Source organism: Sparus aurata, chromosome 20 (assembly GCF_900880675.1).
Source record: "Sparus aurata chromosome 20, fSpaAur1.1, whole genome shotgun sequence".
NCBI lineage: Eukaryota > Metazoa > Chordata > Actinopteri > Spariformes > Sparidae > Sparus > Sparus aurata.
In genome coordinates this window covers 14330934-14350938 of record NC_044206.1, presented here as the reverse complement: position 1 = coordinate 14350938, position 20005 = coordinate 14330934, and the positions used below count along the sequence as shown (strand labels likewise).

The 20005-nt window shown below is 40.5% G+C and overlaps 1 protein-coding gene across 1 annotated transcript; it reads right to left on the bottom strand.

The window, feature by feature from the left end:
- Window positions 1-1898: 1898 nt before the first annotated feature.
- On the bottom strand, window positions 1899-17299 carry LOC115571310 (alpha-tectorin-like). Its single transcript, XM_030400660.1, has 24 exons — window positions 17239-17299; window positions 17034-17057; window positions 16512-16627; window positions 16087-16365; window positions 15402-15497; window positions 15097-15262; window positions 13060-13460; window positions 12386-12962; window positions 11710-12293; window positions 10885-11437; window positions 10196-10794; window positions 9650-9807; window positions 9113-9513; window positions 8785-8981; window positions 6054-6449; window positions 5659-5942; window positions 5302-5579; window positions 5071-5190; window positions 4700-4884; window positions 4441-4601; window positions 4045-4296; window positions 3764-3923; window positions 3152-3245; window positions 1899-2943 (listed from the first exon to the last, which is right to left on the bottom strand). The coding sequence occupies exons 1-24, from the start codon at window positions 17282-17284 to the stop codon at window positions 2852-2854; spliced, it is 6219 nt and encodes a 2072-aa protein (XP_030256520.1). The 5' UTR covers window positions 17285-17299; the 3' UTR covers window positions 1899-2851.
- Window positions 17300-20005: the final 2706 nt, after the last annotated feature.

The following is a 20005-nucleotide window of genomic DNA, read 5'->3' as shown; positions in this document are numbered from 1 at the left end:
CTAGAGAGCGATTAGGGAGGGCTTAAAGGGCAACATGCATTTCAGTAGGATACATTATACCTTTGATTTTGAGGGTAGAGTAATGCTATATCAGAGTAAGCCACTGCTTACCAGTTTCTGGGATGGCAAAGTTTGTCTATTATTTGATCCACTACTTTGATCTAGACTGGAAAATCTCAACAACAGTTGAGATACTAAGGACTTTCTATATGCAGACTAACTTTTCAATTGCCCAGTGAATTATCCGGAGATGTGCCATTAAGTCATTGTAAGTTGGACTCGACTTGGACTTGAAAGTTGCAGACTCATGACTCGACTTCACTTGAGACACCATGACTCAAATGACTTGTCTGGGTTCATTTTATCATTGAGTTTTTGATTAGTTTCCATGGATGGTTATTGAAATAATCGAATTCATTGTTATACTTTTTGAACAGGTAAGGTTTTGGGGGCATAACTTGGCCAAGAAAAATGACTTGGGACTTGGACAAAAAGACTTAAGTCCCCAAAAAAATATATCTCAACATCTGCTTCATGTATTGTATGTATTTCTTCAGACATTCATGAGGATGGATATTAGATACCTGATGATGCCCTGGGTTTTTCTGTTAGTGCTACCATGATGTTGACATTTTTGTCAGATGGACTGCCATGTGCTTAGTAACAAATTCTTGTTTAGCCAGTAACTTTAGTGATGCTCTAACTTTTCATTGAGGGCCACCATCAGGGCAGATTTTTGGTTTGTCGAGAACTTGGCTTTATGAATAAATACGTGCATAACTGGTGATGTTGTCATCATCCTTAGCTGTATTTTGTGTATCGTGCAAAACGTTAGAAAGCTTACACGTAATACTGACGTTGTAAACATTATTCATGTATAACAAGTTAGCTGAACAGAGGCTTGTTTCTTTCAGTAATCTGTGTATTCCTGTAAACTTTTACATTAAATCTGCCTTGTCATCCGAAAGTGGAGCTCAGGCACGTGGTTTCCTGCAAAGCCTGGACATTAGATTTGCTGTGAGGTTTTCTCTTAACAAAGGATGTCTTCTGCATAATGACTTGCAGATATCAGTTCCATTGTGAGCAAGACATTACTTCTGAGTGAGTGAGTCTCCTCTCTCCTCCCTTCGGTCTCTCATTCATGTTCACACATTGACTTTTAAAGCCTGCAAATGCCACTTAAGCCACAGGATTAACCTCCCAATGGTACATTGTCAGAGGAGCTAAGCTATTACATGAGAGACTCACAGTGATCAAACAATGACTTGGATATAAAGTGGGTGTTAGCCCACTAGCACCATCATGAACACATATTTGGACACAAAGTAAGTGTCATAAGTAGACTTGCTAACCAAGAAAACTGCTAGAAAGATTACACACACATCCACACATTGTTTTTATCAATCCAACAGCAGTGAAATATGATCTGTAAGGTAATCTGCACATACTTTACCTGAATTGACAGCAGCAGACTGCAAAGCCTGTGTTTTGGGTCATGTGGTATTGGACATATTGCCCTTCTTTGAAGTCTTCCTACTGTACCATGACACCAATGACAAATCACATGTTTGGGGTGTGTGGTAAGTGTTATTATGTCTACTGTACATCTCATCTCAGGACACGTTGACTGACCATGATAAACTTCCCCCCCAAAGAGAAGACACAGGAGATATCGTCTCTGTCAGTCTCCACACTCAAAGGAGGCTCAGCACAAAAGAGAGAAACCCGACCTCTCGTATCCCTGACAGCTTCTTTCATGTCAAATGAGAACCATCCTGTATCAGTGCTTTGAAATGTGGTTATTGTTGCACTTATACATCCTGTATGGAACAAGATGGAACATAAAAGTATAGTTACCATATCCCTGGATGCTCTGAAGCAATTTAAAGAAACAACTATTACAACAGTATCATTTTTATTAAAAAGAAAAAAAATGTAGAAAATTCACACAAAAAATGTCCTTGGGTAATCTACTCATTTAGTTGATTAAAAAAACTCCAATCAGATTAATATTTCACATAAAAACTCCTTCATTTAAAATTGTTATCTTCATTAACTAATTAAATATTAATTTAATGTTAATAAAAATGATTGCAAAAAGCCTGTAGGATAAAACAGATAACCATTCTAAACACAAAAGGGTGAGCTGCAGAAATAGGTTTCCTGAAATCAGAGCCAAATATGTATTTGATCTTCTGCTGCCCTCTAGTGGTTTAAAGGAATAACTACCAAGTCTTCTCATAGAGTAGCACAAATCAAGGAACCTAAAAACAGAAGGGTTGTTACGTCACCAAATCACGCTTTGGTGCCAGACTGTGGTGAGAGCTGTAATGATATCAATGGGATATGCATGGAGAAACACACTGAAACTCCACATATTTAACTTCTGATGAAGAAAATCTTCCAGAAAATGAAAGAAACAGGGCCTGTCCGACCAAATATTGCTGACTAGACTGCATTTGCAAAGCAAACAGTAGCCTTTTCCAAACAAAATCATTTCAAATGGCATTTCTTCATCAAAAATCAAATGAAACGTCGATATGTTGAGTTTTCGTGTGCTTCTCCTAGCATCTCCCAGTGACATCAATACAGCTGACAGTGACGTTATGACCCTTCTTTCTTTGTTTAGGTTCCTTGACACAAATCAGAAACATCTGACAGGATTCATTTCCAAATATTCAGTAACAAACATCTTTTTCAGGCTTGAATCAGGCACATCACAAAACCCACATCATTTCACTTTTTTCAGATCATTCTGGAATATATGCACAGTGAGCTACTGATCGATTAATATATTGCGACAATGTACACATTCATCTGTCTACTGTTTTTGTGCCTATCTTTGATCCCTCTAGGTCAGAATTTTGGCAGTAAGCAAACCGACTGCCAAGGTCACCACTGAGCTCAAATAGCTTGAAGCATCGCTCGTTCTCATCCATTTGTCTGCGAGAGAAAAAACAAAATCTAACATTAGCAGTCAAAGAAAAACAAGCAGAACAAACATGAGCACACACCTGAGCCTCTTAAGTCTCCATTTGTTCAATTCAAAAAGTTTTATTTTTTTTCAAAAATGAATAGTTTTTCATCATCTACTCATTGAGCAGTGTGACATCTACATGAGTACACAGGTTATGAAAATATAATGAGTTACCTGATTTCGGGATTAGTGGTCCTAGTGAGATGGCTGCAGTGTCATGAAGGGAAATATCCCTTGCGACCCTTGTGTGGTAACCCGGGTAGCAATGCTGCAGGAAACAAAATTAAAAGTCTTCAGCCTGACAGAACTGCAGTAAATCAGCAAGTAAAAGTGCATAAAGCGATTCTGTAGAAATATATTTAATTGTTTTTAGGTTGTCCTATACCGACACTTAAAGAAATAACTACCAAGTCTTCTCATAGAGGAGCACAAATCAAGGAATCTAAAAAAGAAGGGTTGTTACGTCACCAAATCACACTTTGGTGCCAGACTGTGGTGACAGCTGTAATATTATCAATGGGATATGCATGGAGAAACACACTGAAACTCCACATATCTAACTTCTGATGAAGAATAGCTTCCAGAAAATGAAAGAAACAGGGCCTGTCCGACCAAATATTGCTGACTAGATCCACCCAAAGCCTCAATATTGGACATCCTGGCAATGAGACTTAACAATCAACTATCTTGCTTCTTGCAATTTTATACATAATAATTGTACACAATTTACTATTGAATAGTCATTCACATCTCTCTACAGATACACACAAGTAGATTGGTACGTACAGCTGAGCAGCTGTTGTTTCTCAAAAGACACAGGTGGACCTGGCAGTGCAGGTAGATGGATGAGAAGTTGGTGAAGGTGAACATTCTGAAAGAGAATTGGGCCACAGTGGCGATGCCATTCTGTATCAGCTCTACTGTACCATCTGCAGGATTAGGACACCTGGGGTACATGGAAAGTTGTAAAAATTACAATGTTATCACTACGAGTAAAGTTAGATGCAATAGGGCAGATGGCTGAAGTGAGATAAAAGAAGCCCTGTTAGGGTCGGAATCTCCTTTACTCTGTAGTGATGAGATCCCAGCGGACAGGGTAGTTTGCGTCATTTAAAGGTGTTGCCCAACACGAGTCCAGAATCGTGGCGATCTGCTGTTCATCAACCCCTTCTGTCTGGACCTCGATGTACAGCCTCTGGTCTATTTCCATTTCTATGCTGCTGTTACTGGTCAGGGGGAAGTGGAAGCCGGCGTCCTCGTAGGGGATCATCCTCAAATGATACTGACCCAGGCCTGATGGAAGCTTCTTGTTCACAATGCTGCAGAAGAAACATCACAAACTGAAGCTCTTTCGAACGTGGGTAGTTTTTAAGTAAGAATAGGTATTAAAGACGTAACACCATTATCAGTAACCAAACATCATAGTTATGATCATGCAAGCCAGATGGTGTTGTGGTTATCACCTCTCTATAGGGTTGATGCCCACATCCATAGACAGGGCCTGGGTTAGAGGGTATACACAGCTGAAGTGCAGGCGTATGCTCTTCTCACGGCTGATGAGGCCATCATGAGTGTCCACGTCACCCAGGATGGTGTTTTCATAGCTGAAATGGGTCCCGTTGCTCTTTGAGAGTAAGATGACAAAAGACTTTAGGTGTTTGGATTTGATCACGCTTTTCATTTATGCACATGAAGTTGCACATTGGAGAAAATGGACTGTACCCTGAGAACTGTCCCACACAGCTGGTCATCATTGTTAAAGTGGAAGATCAGTCGTCCGTCCTGAAGAGTCCCGCTGCAGGAGTCCTCCCGGAGATGAAGGGCACCAAGGTGGAAGCCAGCCTCAAACAGCTGGCAGCGCGACACTGACATGGTGCCTGAACTACTGACACAAGTGATGGACGAGTCTATGAAAGACAAATGGTTAAGTTATTTATCTCGTTTGACACTGATCTATTGTTGCAAGTTTGACCTGTTGTCTTTTGTGATCTCATAAATATTTGATATTTTTATTCATCAAGATAAAATCTCATTTCAACAATTAAACCAAGATAATGTGCAATGGACAGTTTTTCAGGAGTATCCGCCCTCACCGTAGCTCTCATTGTTGGGTCGGTGGTGGTGCTCATCACAGAAGCAGCCGTAAACATCGTCTTTCTCACCACACCACTCATACTCTGTGCAATCCAGATCTTCACAGGGGTCTGATTCAGCTATGGAAACAATGTGGAAAAAAAGAGACATGGCCAGATATAACAAACAAAACACAAGATTTTTTTTCTCATTCATTATCTTGGCTGTCTAATAGCCAAATGAAAACATACCACACTGCAAAGCTGAGCGCCACTCCGGGATGTTCAGCCCTAAAACAGAGCAGGTTCTCTCATAGGCTGAGACGGCAGAGCACAGCATGCCATTGGCTGGAGTGTAGAGGCAGAGGTCGTAGATGCAGGAGGTGAAAAAAGGCTGAGGGTCAGAGTGCAGGTGACAGTCACTGAATGGACCGCTGGTGTTGGTGATGACACTACAGAGCTCAGAGTATTCGCTCATAAAGTGACAGTCGTTCAGTCCATCACCACTGTCATCATCTGTGGATCCACATCTGGAAATGACATATGCTTTCATTATTACCTGCTGCAATGTGCATAAGATGATCTAAAGCTCTTTTCATAACAACTCACCCTGGTTGGCTCGTGGGTGCCTTCCAGCTGTGTCCAAAGTCATTGTCATTTTGTGCTGATGTGCCATTAGGCAAGACTTTATCATCTGCTGGGTTGTTGTTGAAGTTTCCACACATCCCTGTGACTCTGTTTTGATGATTTCTGTCCAGTCTGACCACTAAAGTACTCTGGCTGTCAAACTGGACTATCAAGTCAGTGGCTTTGACCACTATGTAGCCATCCTGCCTTTCTACATGAGCTAAGCTTCCTGCAGTGGTGGGAAGAGACACCTCATTTCCATTTACCTGTAGGGATGAGATTAGAGAGCAATGGAGAGGAGGTGAGGAGGCACGTTGTTACCTTTGTTTACATCCAGGAGAAGGACGTTAAACAAAATATAGTAATTAAAAGTTTACCTGTACTCTTTTGTTGGGTCCAAGCCTGATGTATGCACTCTCTGGTGGATCTGAGAGGTATATATCCACTGCTGATACAAACGACACACGGTTGTTGCCACGGTGATTATTAGTGGCTATTACCTGAAACTGTGTCTCATTGGTGCCTTGGCTCACACTTTCAGTAATGATGTAAGAGCATGTGCCCTGGAAGTGAGCCACTGCCCCATCAAAGGTGATGTAGTGTGGGTCCCCCCACACAGTGCATGTAGACATTGCATCGAAACAGCCCAACTGGCCATTTCTGATGGTGCACTCCTGTTCAGGAGTGCAAGACGCAGCAGAGCAGCGCAGGTCATTGGGAGCGTGGCACTCACATCGCTGGGAGCATCCCTCTGTCCAGAACGACTCGCCAGCCTGCAACATGTGAGAAGAAGAGACACACACCACACAGGCCAAACCAATTAATAGGGTTTCTTCACTGCAGACATAGTCACAGTAAATTCACAAGTAATAACTGAAAGCATTGAAGAAGGCTTAGTTCCATTTACTGTTGGTGAGACAGCAGGTCAAGGGCTCACTGCAGAGACTTTCTGGGAGAAGACTTTAAAATTAAACAGAGCCATTATTATAGGAGAACTTCAGCCGTTTTTAACCCATATCCCTGTTGATCGAGGTTACCGAGTGCTGTCATTAGGATAAATAACGAGAACATTTGGCACAATATTTACCAAGTATCAGAACGGCAGCTAAAGCGAACCTATGGGGGCAGACATAACCGAAAGTGAAACTTAAGGATGTCTGCCCCCATAGGTTCGCTTTAGCTGCCGTCCTGATATCTGGTCAATATTGTGCAAAAAATTCACGTTATTTTTCCTACTGACAGCACTCGGTAACCTCGATCAACAGGGATATGAGTTAAAAACGGCTGAAGTTCTCCTTTAATACCAGTTGTTCCACTTGTGATTTTCCAGCTATGAACGTCAATATAAGATTAACATGATGTGGCAATAAAATTGCTGGAGTTAAAACATACACACTGCATGGTTGTTGGAGCCAAAGACATGCTGGTCTGCTCTTTCATGTTCCTGAGATGCATGCTACCAGAAAAGCATCACTGCGCATGTCAAACCGTTGTCAAGGTTACCATTTTTTGTGCTAATCTAGCTAGCATAACAGTGGACGTAAATATTAACTACGCAGTTCCCATAAATATAGTTAAGTAGTTTACTTTATGAGTGTAGCTAACTTAATGTTTAAGTGGAGATAAGCTTGGCACACAGCCAACGTGTAGTAACTTAACAGTAACGAAGCTAACCATCAACACGCAAAAAGGACGGAGTAGGAAACATGGCGTCGAATGCGCACATTTTTTATTTATTTTTTTACCTCCCAGGCCACTTGGTGGACACTCAACTTCAAGGCTAGGCTGCAGGCTAAAAACAATGGCTGAAAACTTTGCTGTAGCGGCCGGTAAAACCTCAGTTGTGGACATTTATCAATGCACTTTTACCAGGCTTGCTTTACGTTACGTTACGCAATCATCTCCATAAGGAATATGTGCTAACGTTAACTAAACAGGTATTAGATAGCCTGTCTGATGCAGCAACGCTAACGTTGATCTACAAGCATCACCATCGAGCATCACCAGAAAGCTCAGAAAGCCGACCAAGCCTGTCGGAGGTTAGTTTGACAAACACTTTCTGTGACGGCGCTCAAAGTCATCATTAAGTCTGGGACTACTTTTCCACACAGACAGAGGCAGAGGAGCGCCCACATCCGCAGTACAAACAGGATTAATTGTCCCTGAGAAGTGCGGCAAGCAAGGAGGTCAGTTGTGTTCATTTACAATACTTTTCTTCTTCTTTTTGTTATTGTTGTTGATGTTGTTGTTGAGTGTGCCTGAGTTGTTTTGTATTTTAATGTATCCTCTTCGCTCACCTGCTGTGGTGACCATTCTACTACTTCAGGTTTCTTAGAATTGTTAGAGTTAATATAGTTGGCCATTGCTGGTGTGATTTATGCTTCATGGAAAGTTTATTTAGATTTTTAGAGTCTAGTTAAAATGATTATATGGAGGGATGCAATTTTTAACCATTTCTTCCGTCAATCTGCAACATCAGAGTAAGCCACATTAACAGTTAAAAGAACAAAGGAAAAAACACAAAATAATGACTTCATTTTAACTGCTGGGCTCCCACCTTTCCCCAATACTCATTTCTCATACCTCTGATTGTCAATTAATACATTCTATTAAGCTAAATTCATAACAGCGAATCATTAGAAGTTTATATGATTCTGATATGATATGCCTGGATTAGCTTTACCAGAACTGCAGTGCCAAACGTGCCTCAATACTGATCTACTTTTCCTATAATTCATAAAAGACCTCACCAATATGCCTCAGGCTACTCTGTAGTTCAGCACAGCCCATTTGTCTCCATATAAACAAAATGCAGCAAAAGTGGCAGCTTGGATGCCCAAATGATAGATGAAACATAAAGTGGCCAGTAAGGCAGCCTGGTGTCCACTGCCCCACATGCTTAAAAATTAGGCCTCTACTAAACTCTGAATAAACAATAATTTATCAATGAACAATAAATTATTAACATCCCTCGTTCCCTATGTTTTCTTATAGCAAAGGTGTAGTGGTTGTACTTTAAATCAGAGCCAGATCAGAGTAAATCGTTTTCTGTCATATAGCAGCTGTTAAAAGATTATTAAGCATTTACAGGTACCGTATATGACTTACATTATAGTAGTATCCATCGTATTGGCAGCCACACCTTTCAACAGGGACACAGCTTGTCCCACTCCTCACAAAGCCTTCGTCACAGAAACATCCCTCAGAGCACACCTGCTCACAGGTGGCATCAATGCTGCTGGCACAGGTGTGGCCACAGTCAGTACCACACAGCTCATAATGGCTGTTGGCTGGACAGTCTAGTCCTTCATAAGTGAGGAAAGAACAGGATAACTAATGAGTTTTTATCCATAGGTCTGTATCTCAGAAAGCACACCTTACAGTTGAGAATACATTTGTACATTTTATTTTGTAATGATTTGAGCGGTTGGCTTACTGCAGGTCGTGTTTTGCCTCCAAGGGTAGATTCGAACATTAGCAGATTGACAGGCACTGACATATGCCTGAATGGCCCTGCACAGAAGATCTTGGCCTTCATTTCCAGACACACAAACATCAAACACACAGTCATTGAAATATGGTGCTGGGTCCACCTGCTCGTAGCAGAAGCTGAAGGGGCCATCAGCTGCTTGAATAACCTCACACTGAGCTCTAGCTAGAAGCTCATTGGAGCATTGTGGACAGGAGGAACCACACCCATCACTGCAGGTGTAGTTTCCTGCCACCTTCCAAGATGTCCCAAACTCATCTGGAGTGGAGACCGTCATTCCAGACGGGGTCTGGAAGTCATCATTTTGATTTCCATTGAAGTTTCCACAAAGTCCACAGGTCTGACCACTATTGATGATAATAATTATTTTTAGTTTCATAAATTAATAGACAGATTGTTATTAAATGACTTAAACACATCTAAAAACAGTGTTTTAAGCATGTTAAAAGCATTCCTTTTTTATTTTCAGTGAATGGCAAATACCTGTAATTTGAAGGTACAGAGATAAACACTGTACTTGATCCATCGTAGGTGACAGTCAGGCCGAAATCAGCACTGACAAATGTGCGAGATCCACTTTTATAGATAGACACACGACCTCCATTCAAGAGAACTGGTACATTTCTCGTTTCACCGTTTACCTAAAAAAGAATTTTGTATCTCAAATTGTAACTCAAAAAACATCTAAATATTATGTTCTTATTAAAATTACATACCTGAAGTAGTCTAGTAGTTTCCTTCCTATATTATTCACTTAGTCATTGAAATAGGTGTAATGAATGAATGAATGCAAATTTATTTCGGACATCAAAAAAGATTGAATAAAATCAAAAGCATGTTCCTGACCTGTATACCTTCATATGCTCCCATCTAACTATATACAATTCGACATATTATATGTACAATGAATAAATCACATATTATATATATTTACATAAAACTGTCAGTTGTTTGCCAGCTAGGTTTAACCTGAGGTTAAATTAAGCATAGCAATTAAATTAATTTTTAAACTTGATTTTAATAACTTACTTGAACCATATGACGTCTTTCCCTTGAAATTTGAACTTGATAGCCCCACACATTCACATAAACTTCGGCTGTGACTGAAACTGGCAACCCATTCCATGGTTCATTCTTAGCCTCCACTGAAAATTGATTCAGCCCATGTGTGTCATTACAAAGTGTCGCCAAAACATAATGGCAGGTTCCTTGGAAGTCATAGGCCTTGCCATCAAAGGTGAGGTAGTGCGGGTCTCCAGAGGCAGAGCAGGTGCCATGACGGTTGGGATGGCAGCCATACTCACCCTCCACCACACGGCAGGACTCCTCGGGACCACAAGAGTTGGGGATGCAGTGGACTACCCCAGTGGTGCCATCACAGTTGCACAGACTCTGGCATTCCTCACCATCCAAGAACTGTTCACCACCTTGCAGATAGCGTCCTTGGTGATAACATCCGCAGGCTGTTGGTGGCACACACTGGTTGCCATTGAGTACGAAGCCATCATTACATTGGCAACCTTCCTGGCACACAGTGTCACAAGTGAAAGGGAAGGAGAGGCTGGGGCAGGCAGAAGGACAGGTGGTTCCACAGAGTTGATAGTGGCTGTTTACTGGGCAGGTTTGCTCTAGAGACAAACAAATGGGTAGATTCAAAAGGCCATTACATACTTTTGCAACATATCCTAACTTCAACCACAAAAGGAAAAAGTACTTACCACAGTCAGTTGCATTCCTCCACTGTCCTAGGGAAACACCGTTCTGTTGACACATCAGTGCATAATCTCGTAGGACCTCACATAGTGCTGATGCTGGATCTCTAGAGGTCCTTATGATCTCCAAACATGTATCCACATGCTGTTGTGGGTCCACAGTGGCCCAACATGGGACAAATGGTCCATGTGGAGAGCCAAGAATGCCACAGTACTCACTAGAATTGTAATTTGTGGTAGAATTATTATTTACACTTTCCACACAGTGTGCAGCCAGGGAGCCATCTCGCCAACTGTCCCCAAACACCTGAGAGCTGTTGACCAGGATGCCATTGGGTGTGCGGAAATCGTCATGTGGGTGACCATTGTAATTACCACAGAGACCACCTAGAGAGCCATTGTAGATACCAGGTGCAGTGACACGCACAAAGTGAGGCCAAACTGTCTGCACAGTTACACCAAAGGAGGTGCGAAGGATGATACTGTGAACGCTGCTGTGGTAGACTTGGATTTGGTTGGATGCTGAGCTGAATGGTAGTCTGATCCGTCGACCGTCAACCTAAAGGCATTTAGATTAATATATTATAGTCAACAGTATTTAAAAAAGCTGTGTTAAATACTCCGAAAGATTGCATTGCATCATTATAGACCTAATAAGACCTAATCTTGTGAAAAAAGTTAGTTATATGACATTTATATTGCTAAACTTTTTCACTTATCAGCTATCATTTTGTCACATTTGTCTTCATCAATGTTCAGATGCCTCACTTTTAAAATGGTAATAATATCACTTTTAGAATCAGTCCTTTCAAAATTATTCCACTCACGTACCTGAATTCTACTGCTACTTGACATCTCAATGGATACGTGTGTTCCCTCTGCCTCAAACTTAAGCAATCGGGCAAAACCTTGTTGGCCTCTGGGCTCTTTTTCTGCTGTCACGACAAAGTGTGGGTGACCAGACAATCCCATCACTTTGGCCAGGGTCAATCGACATGCCCCAGGATACTGATATGTCAGTCCATCAAATGTGTGATATGACCCTGGGCCTCTGATCCAGCATGATGCATAGCTGTTAGGTCTACAACTTCTTTCTCCTTCCTCCACTTTGCATGATTCAAGGGGACCACAACCATGGGAGTGACAGGTCATGGAGCCATGACTGCAGCTACAACGTCTTCCACAGTCCTCATCTAGTATTACAGTTTCTCCAGAGCGGTAGTAGCGACCCTCGAAGCTGCAGCCACACTCTGAATGAGGGACACACACCCCAGCACTAAGAATGAAGCCGGAATTGCAGATGCAGCTCTCCTGGGCCGGGAGAGGGCAGTTCTGGGTAGAATTGGGGTTAACACAGGTAGCTGGACATCCTGCGCCCTGGGGCTCAAAATGGCTGTTGGCTGGACAGGGGATTTCTAGAGGAAAATAACATTGATTTTGATGTCAAGGGCGTTTATTTTACCCAAAGGATTTTATTAGAATTATTTTAATTGAATGACTGACATACCACAGAAGCCTTGTCTCCTCCAGCTTGGTAGCTGTACACCATTCTGTTGACACTGACTTGCATACACATTTAGGGCTTGACACAGGATGGGCTGGTACCCTTCTCCTACACACAGATCAAACACACAGCTCTCCACAAAAGACTGTGGCGGAAGTTGCTGATGGCAAGCAGCAAAAGGTCCAGAACTGTTCTGGAGGATACCACAATGGTCAGTATTGCTGTATAAAGCTGTCTGATCATCAGTGCAGGCAGCACAGGCCAGACCTCCACATGGCGCTTCACAACCAGGCTCATCATCCCCTGTCGCTTGCCAGCTGTTGGCAAAATCGACATCAGAACTCACAACCTCGCCCTGACGGGTTCGGAAGTCATCCTGACGAATACCATTGAAGTTTCCACAGAGGCCACATGTTGCATTCTGATAGGTATGGGGCACACTGATCCTGACATAGTGATTTGTGTCGTAGGATACCTCCAAGCCAAAGACAGTGCTGACGATCACAGAAAAACCTGACTCATAAACCTGGACGGTGCCGTTGTTGAGATAAAACGGTGTGGCTGCAAAGTGTCCATTTACCTGCAAGAACACCAACAAGTCTGTCAAAACCAGCAAAGACATATTTGATCTCATGTATAAAGCAGGATCATGTTTTGTCCCAGTCATAAATACTAACCTTAGCTTTAGCACGATGTCCCTTGACAAGCTCAATGGTTTCATTATAGACATACACTTTGACCAGTCGTGTCCAGGAAACATGAGTACTGCCCCGGTGCTCGTTCTTGCCCTCTACTCTATAGTACGGCAGTCCTAAACCACATTGCTCAGAGAGAACGTAAGTGCAGGTGCCCTGGAAGTGAAACACTGTGTCATCAAAGGTATAGTAATGTGGATCACCACTTATGGTGCAGGTTCCTCTCTGCACTGTCTGACAGGAGAACTGAAAGGCACTTGGCTGGCAGATTTGGGAAAATGAGCAGGGTTGGTTTTGACACTGCAGGCCCGCTGAGGTGCAGGTGCACTTTTGTGCACAGGTGCTGGTGCTCCAGAATGAATCACCCAGCTGCACATGTTGACCTTGAAAGTAATCAAAGGAAAAGGTCACTTAAAGGTACAAACGTTAAGATGCTGAGACCATTACACTTAAACCATGTCATTTGAGAGGAAAACCTGTTCATGTTTTGCCAGAACAAAATACTCTGCATTGTGAGCTCCATTAATAGTTAAATATAATTTTTTTATAAAGTCATCCAAAAAAATACAGACTTCGCATCTAGAATTTTCCATTCCATTGTCATAACAGCCGATGAGCCACGTGTGGAGGAAGCTTGTTGTTTATTATCTAGCTGATCACAACCTTTGTACACCGATGATATTCCAACATATATTTTTCGCCAAACAATGGCATAAGTAGGCTTACATCAAATTGGAGAGGCTGCAGACAATGCATTTACAGGAGTGATGTATTACCTGAGATGCTCACTTTCTCTGCAAAGCATGTATGACTGACAATAGACAGGAGAGGAAGAGCGAGGGCAGATGTTCAGTAGTTAGTGGATGGTGGGTGGCGTTGTTCTCTCCGACCGATTTAAAAATATAACAAAAAAGTTTAAGATGCTAAAATGGGTCGGCAAATCTACTTGGGTGGCCGCTTATATACCTGGCAAATACAAGTGAAGTCTTTGTGTGGGAAACAGTGGCCTTTCCTGAATATATAACTGAGCCACTAAGGGAGAGTTCCTGTGGTGGAAACGGTATTGCCAAATCTAGTTCTAGCACTTTAAGCACAAAGAGAAAAACAAGTCCCATTACCTCATTTGCAAGCAGTGTGAGAAGACACTGTTGTGATGCCAATGAGGAAGATATGATTAGCCAGTTCATTACAAAATGGTGACTGGAAATGTGCTGCTTTTAAACTCTGTGGAAGGAGGAGGCTTCTGTGAGGTTATGGCATTTGTGGAATACAAGCTAACAGTACTCTGAACAAAAAATGCTTGAGTGAGTATGAGGAAAACACAGTGAAATTTAGGGCTTAGCTACAAAGGCAGCTATTACTACTGACCCCTATTTACATTCATACTTGGTCCTTCATTGCTAACCCTATTCTTAAATTTTTTTTTTCTTTGCTTCTACTCGAGTTCTTGATTGTAATTTAATGTGAGTACTTATGTATGAAAATTATTTAAAATGTCCACCCATAGTATATATAATAACATAAAGCCTAACCCTACTTTATGGTTGAAAAGATGAGGATGATAATTAATATTCTAAGTTGGATGCAGAGCTTTTCCTCCATAACATAAAGAGCATGCAATTGTTGCAAAGTACAAAGTTCTATTATGAACGTTTTAATTGTTGTGAAGTTTAGACTGACATTCTGTGTGTTAACCAGACACATATGTATGGCTGATGCCATATTCTATGTTGTTGTACCCTGTTTTTTGTTAGTACGTCATTGTTAGAAAGTTAGCATACAACACTGTATTTAAGGGAGAAATGAAATATTGCCTCCGGTGTTGTGCGTGGATCTCAAATTTTGGCAGTACCAGGTTATGTTAAGAAGGCTGGAAAGGTGCTAGAAAGGACTGGGTTCAGGTCTTGGTTTTAAGCGCCTACAGAGCTCTACCACTGATAGACATTACTGTAAGGTACAGCAACGATGATGTCCCAGGAGAAGCAAAAAATGGTAATCACTCTCTGCATCTTATTTTACCATTGAAAGGGCAGCCTCTTGATCCCTCGTCTGTCCTGAAGGCCCAGCGACCTGGTAAATTGACATTGCTGCTTCGCCGGAAAATTGAGTTACTGCCCGTAGCAGAGCTGGAGAACGATCCAGGGATTATGAAATGGTGAATGGAGTTTATTGTGTCGTAGCCAGCCTGCAAACACAAGTTGATCAAATAATGATAATTAGAATTTGTTTGAATTTTTCATGTGGATAAAGTAGTATGTATTCTCGCAATTTTGGTATCATATCTGGTCATAACTACTAAATATCATTGGTGCAGTGGATCTGACCTGCACTTCCCGAGAAGTTGAAGCTATTATCCCATAGTTCATCAGCACAAATGAGAACTGGCCTCCAGAGATCAACACAGCTTGGACAGTTGTGCGCTAGAAAAGATTAATTCATTATCATAAGTACTGCTTCTTATTCGCTCTACTGTAATGCAACTCAGGAACACTTTTTTTTCTCAATTCATCTGCATATTATTTTCACAATTAATCAATTACTTGTAAAATGTCCAACCATCAGCCCAAAACCCAAAGACTAATGTCACAAATGATTAATTAGCCAGAAGTAGCAATTGTTTGACATTTTTGCTTGAAAAATGACTGAAAAGTTGAATGGATTAACAATGATGACACCACATGAGCGTGCAGCAGTAATTACTGAACAGGAGTAATTATTGTATTCACAATTAAATTAAGTTGTCTACATTTAATTAGTTTGAACCATCATGTGAAAAATGCAGCATTTTGTGTCACAACATGTAAGTTTCATGTTATTTTCTGGGTCAGCAACGGTCACTTTTTTGCTGCAGAATAAATGTTCAAAGAAAATAAATATGAATTGGAGTATCATCCCTACATTTCACATGCACTTTCAGGACACTTGTTTTTGCATTAACCTTTTTATATTTAATTGTATTTCTGACAAACAACTCATCGTATTGACTGACACTGGATTAACTTGACTTACTGTGCCTGAATTCGGGTAGTAAGCCACCTCATACCATGTTGCAACAAACACCCAGTTTGCGTTGAAGTTCATGCTTGGAAAGTAGTCATTAATGTCCCGTGTAGCTTGTTGGAGGACACTGCCACTGGTGTATTGATTGTAGTAGACCTGACCAATTTCTCTGTTGTCCAGATCCATCCAGAATGGAGCAATGATGTCCTTGGTTGCATTCAGTGGGAACCTTTGAGGTGTAGTTGCGCTCCATGGACTTTGAAATGTCAAGTGTCCATTGTGGTTGACCTGGAAATGAGAAGATAAAACAGTATATATGTCTTTTTTTGTTGATCTTGTGATGGATGTATCTGTGGTGGGAATTTTGAATTTGACTGTAATTATTTTTACTGTCTACATAGAATATCTACATCATTTGGTGAAATTTTACGTACATAAATCTGATTATATGTTTGTCCAAAATAGAAAAAAGGTCGATGCAAGGTAATCCGTGGAGAACTGCCATCATCTGATCGAGAGCTTGCAGTTCCAGATATTGGGTAGAGGGGATCTAGGAAGCAAGGTTAGGTCACAAAAAATAAACACAAATTAAAGATATTGGACTAGGACAGGGCTGGGCAATAGCCACTATTCTGCAAACTTTGTATCACCCTACTGTATGTAATTAATTTCCAGGGAGAAAATATATATATAATTTACACTCACCAATATAGATAAGATGGACAAACACCTCTGTGTAATTCAGTAAATTCAATACTAAAAATGAGCACCTCCAAGATAAACATCAACTAGAAACAGCGCATCAAGTTTCAAAGGACACAGGTACAATTAACTTAGCAGTTATTATAGAATTAATCTTTATACAGGACATGTATGAATTTGTTTCATGGCTGGCATATTGAGTATGAACTGATGAAAATTAACTGTAAAAGATGCTTCAATACATATGCACTTACTCACAACCTGAGAAGTCAGCACATCTGTAAATTAAACAAAAAAGACAAATGAGTTAAATAGATGAGCAGAAAATGTACACTATTTTCCAGAGCAAAAACAAGATTTTAATTCCAAAACATTCCAACAACTTTGGATGATTAGTTAGAGAGAATTAAAATGGTCTAAGGCATATAAAAATAAGCTGAAATAAGTCAAATTACTTACTCATCATCCCCAAAAGCAGCACAAACAACACGTTTTGACTTCCCATTCTGTCTGGCACCCGAATAAAATCTGCTGATCAAAGATATTAATTTGATCTGCATTCTTCTACAAAGTCAGTTGAAATTTTTAAAGTTTGGAGTAACTGTTGCTTATGCTCTCGTTAAAAAAAAATTGACATTCAATTTTGACTCCTTTGAATTAATCACCTGTTTATATATGCTGTCCTCTTGCCTCTTATCCATCTGAGACTGCTGGGCAGAAACACTAGTTTATATAGAAAAAAGATGGCGGCATCATCGTCATTAACTACAGATACAGTACAGAGGTAATCAGTAATATATTATTTGTGTTTGTTTTGTTTTTTGTGGTTGAAATTGGTAAAATCACCTTGTTCTCTCACAAGCAATTGCAAAATATTTCTTTTGGGCTTAAATAATACTGAAAAATACTAAAGCGTGTTTAGCAATAACATATAAAGATGTAATCTAATACTTGCCTGTAACGTGTTGATGTCGTAAAGGTATTTAGCAATGTCATTGGTAGTCAAATGACGTCAGTCTCAACTGTGGTTAATATCCATGCAGTAAGTTTTACTGCCAGGGAAGGGGCACTCTGTTCAATGATTAACTGCTGAACCTCATTCAATCATTCTCAAAATGATCATGATGGTTAATGCTTACGTACAGTTGTCAGACAAGGGGAACATTGTTCTTTTTTGTCGGCATTTTGCCAATTCACATGTATTGCTTTTCAGTGGTTCAAGATCAATAAACCTGCTGAGATGCAAAACGTGTCAAAGGTGCTCGAGATACAGTAGGTCAACCATCAGAGTGAGCATGGTGTCAGTTACCAGCTAAAGTCACATCATTTTAAAGCAGACATGTTCAGTCTGCAGGTTTATCTTAAGTTTTTGTTCTCTGTAAACAAAAACAATCCTTAGAATATGTGGCTGTCTTAGATACATTTGTAATTCTGAAGCTTTTCCATTTGCCTCAGAAGATCCTCAGTATTAATGTCAAGTATGCATGACTTTTTAGCGAATTACCTAAAACCTACAAAACCCCTGATCTTGAACTAAATACTTGCCCTGCTTGTTGTAAATTTTCATGCAACGTATCCAACCTCGGTCCCTTACCACACCACCTACAGCGAGTCAGCTTGTTGACTGTGTTGTTTGAGTTCTGGTTACTTTATGTGTCTTGCCCAAGAGACACACTGTTTTAGAGAAGCTGGGGCTTTCACTTTTACGGCTTCTATGAAATGAGTCAATTATTTGCCTCAAGTCAGAAAACATTCAGTATAATGCATGTTGTGCATTTCTTTTTGAGATGAGAAAGCTGTTCTAGTCATTAACAACAAGTGGATCTTTTCTCTTCGTTAATAATGTCCATGGGAAATTTTTGCACTTACAGTAGCTGTACTCTTCCCTGTACCTGCAACGATGAACTGGATTATAGGAAGGTACATTGAAGCAAACTATGGCAACCACCTTCTTACCAAGGTACTGGTATGTGGTTGGTCCTTGAGAGTGGTTTTTGCAGTACTCGAGAGATTAGCTTTCATATTGGGGAATGGCTTTCATTATGTACGTATACGTCATTATGATCCCATTGCAAGAGCTAAAGACTTGTTTCTTTGAATCTTCTATTGGATCCCTGAAATGATAGTGTGTCTTATAACCTAAGAGACTGTACATGTGAAGTCAGGAACTCTGTGTGCTACACAAATACCTAATGAGTAAAACAATTTGATTTCCCAATTCCTTTTTAATTATTTATAAATCCATATTATGATGTTATAACACTGAGGATGTCACTCTGGTGGAAAAAAGGCCTAGATGTTTTTTTTGAGGCAGATTCATGTGCTCTCTGTTTTGGTGAAACAAACCTATTTTCTTCCTGCAATGTGTGATTGCCTGTCATGAAAGCCTGCCTTCAAGAACATGATTGACAGTGTCTTGGCTAGCAAGATTTTAAATAACATCTTGGCCCAAAGCCCAAACTCTCTGTCAGCCAGGTTGCGGCATGTTTAGTTCAGCTCACTGTGGTTAAGCTGTTCATGAAACCTGCTCAAGCCTGCTATATTTTTAAGTTAAATAAATGCACGTTTCAAAAATGAATCATCACATTGAATAATTGTGATCTCAATGTTGTCAAAAATAATCGTGATTATGATTTCTGCCATTATTGAGCAGCTGTAATGTAACTTTATTTATATAGCACCTTTCAAAAGCATGTTACAAGGTGCTGTTCAACAGAAATAAAAACATAACAAATACAATTGCCTGACAACAACATAATAAAACCGCCAAGAAAACAAAATTGGACTTAAAAATTAGAAATTTAAAATCACACATCCTCAACAAAGTTATCATGCAACGATAATAAAACAAAATTAAGAGAAGGCCAGTTGATAAAAGTGAGTCTTTAGAAGAGATTTGAAATAAGTCACTGAGCTTGCCTGCCTGAGATCGCCGGGCAGGGAGTTCCACAGCTGTGGAGCGCGGACAGCGAAGGCCCGGTCACCTTTTGTGATAAGATGGGACCTGGGGACATAAGCAAAGCTGTGCCGGCGGATCTCAGGCAGCGTTCTCATGCTTTGCATCACTTATACACTCAACATCTTATGTAATAACAACCAAATTTTTATTATGCAATGTCTGTTGCATTACCTTGAATGGGTCATTGTTTAAAGGAATGTTTTTATAGTTTTTTTTTATTGATTCATTTTTCTCCCAGATTTTATGGCCTTCTTTGTTAAACAAGTT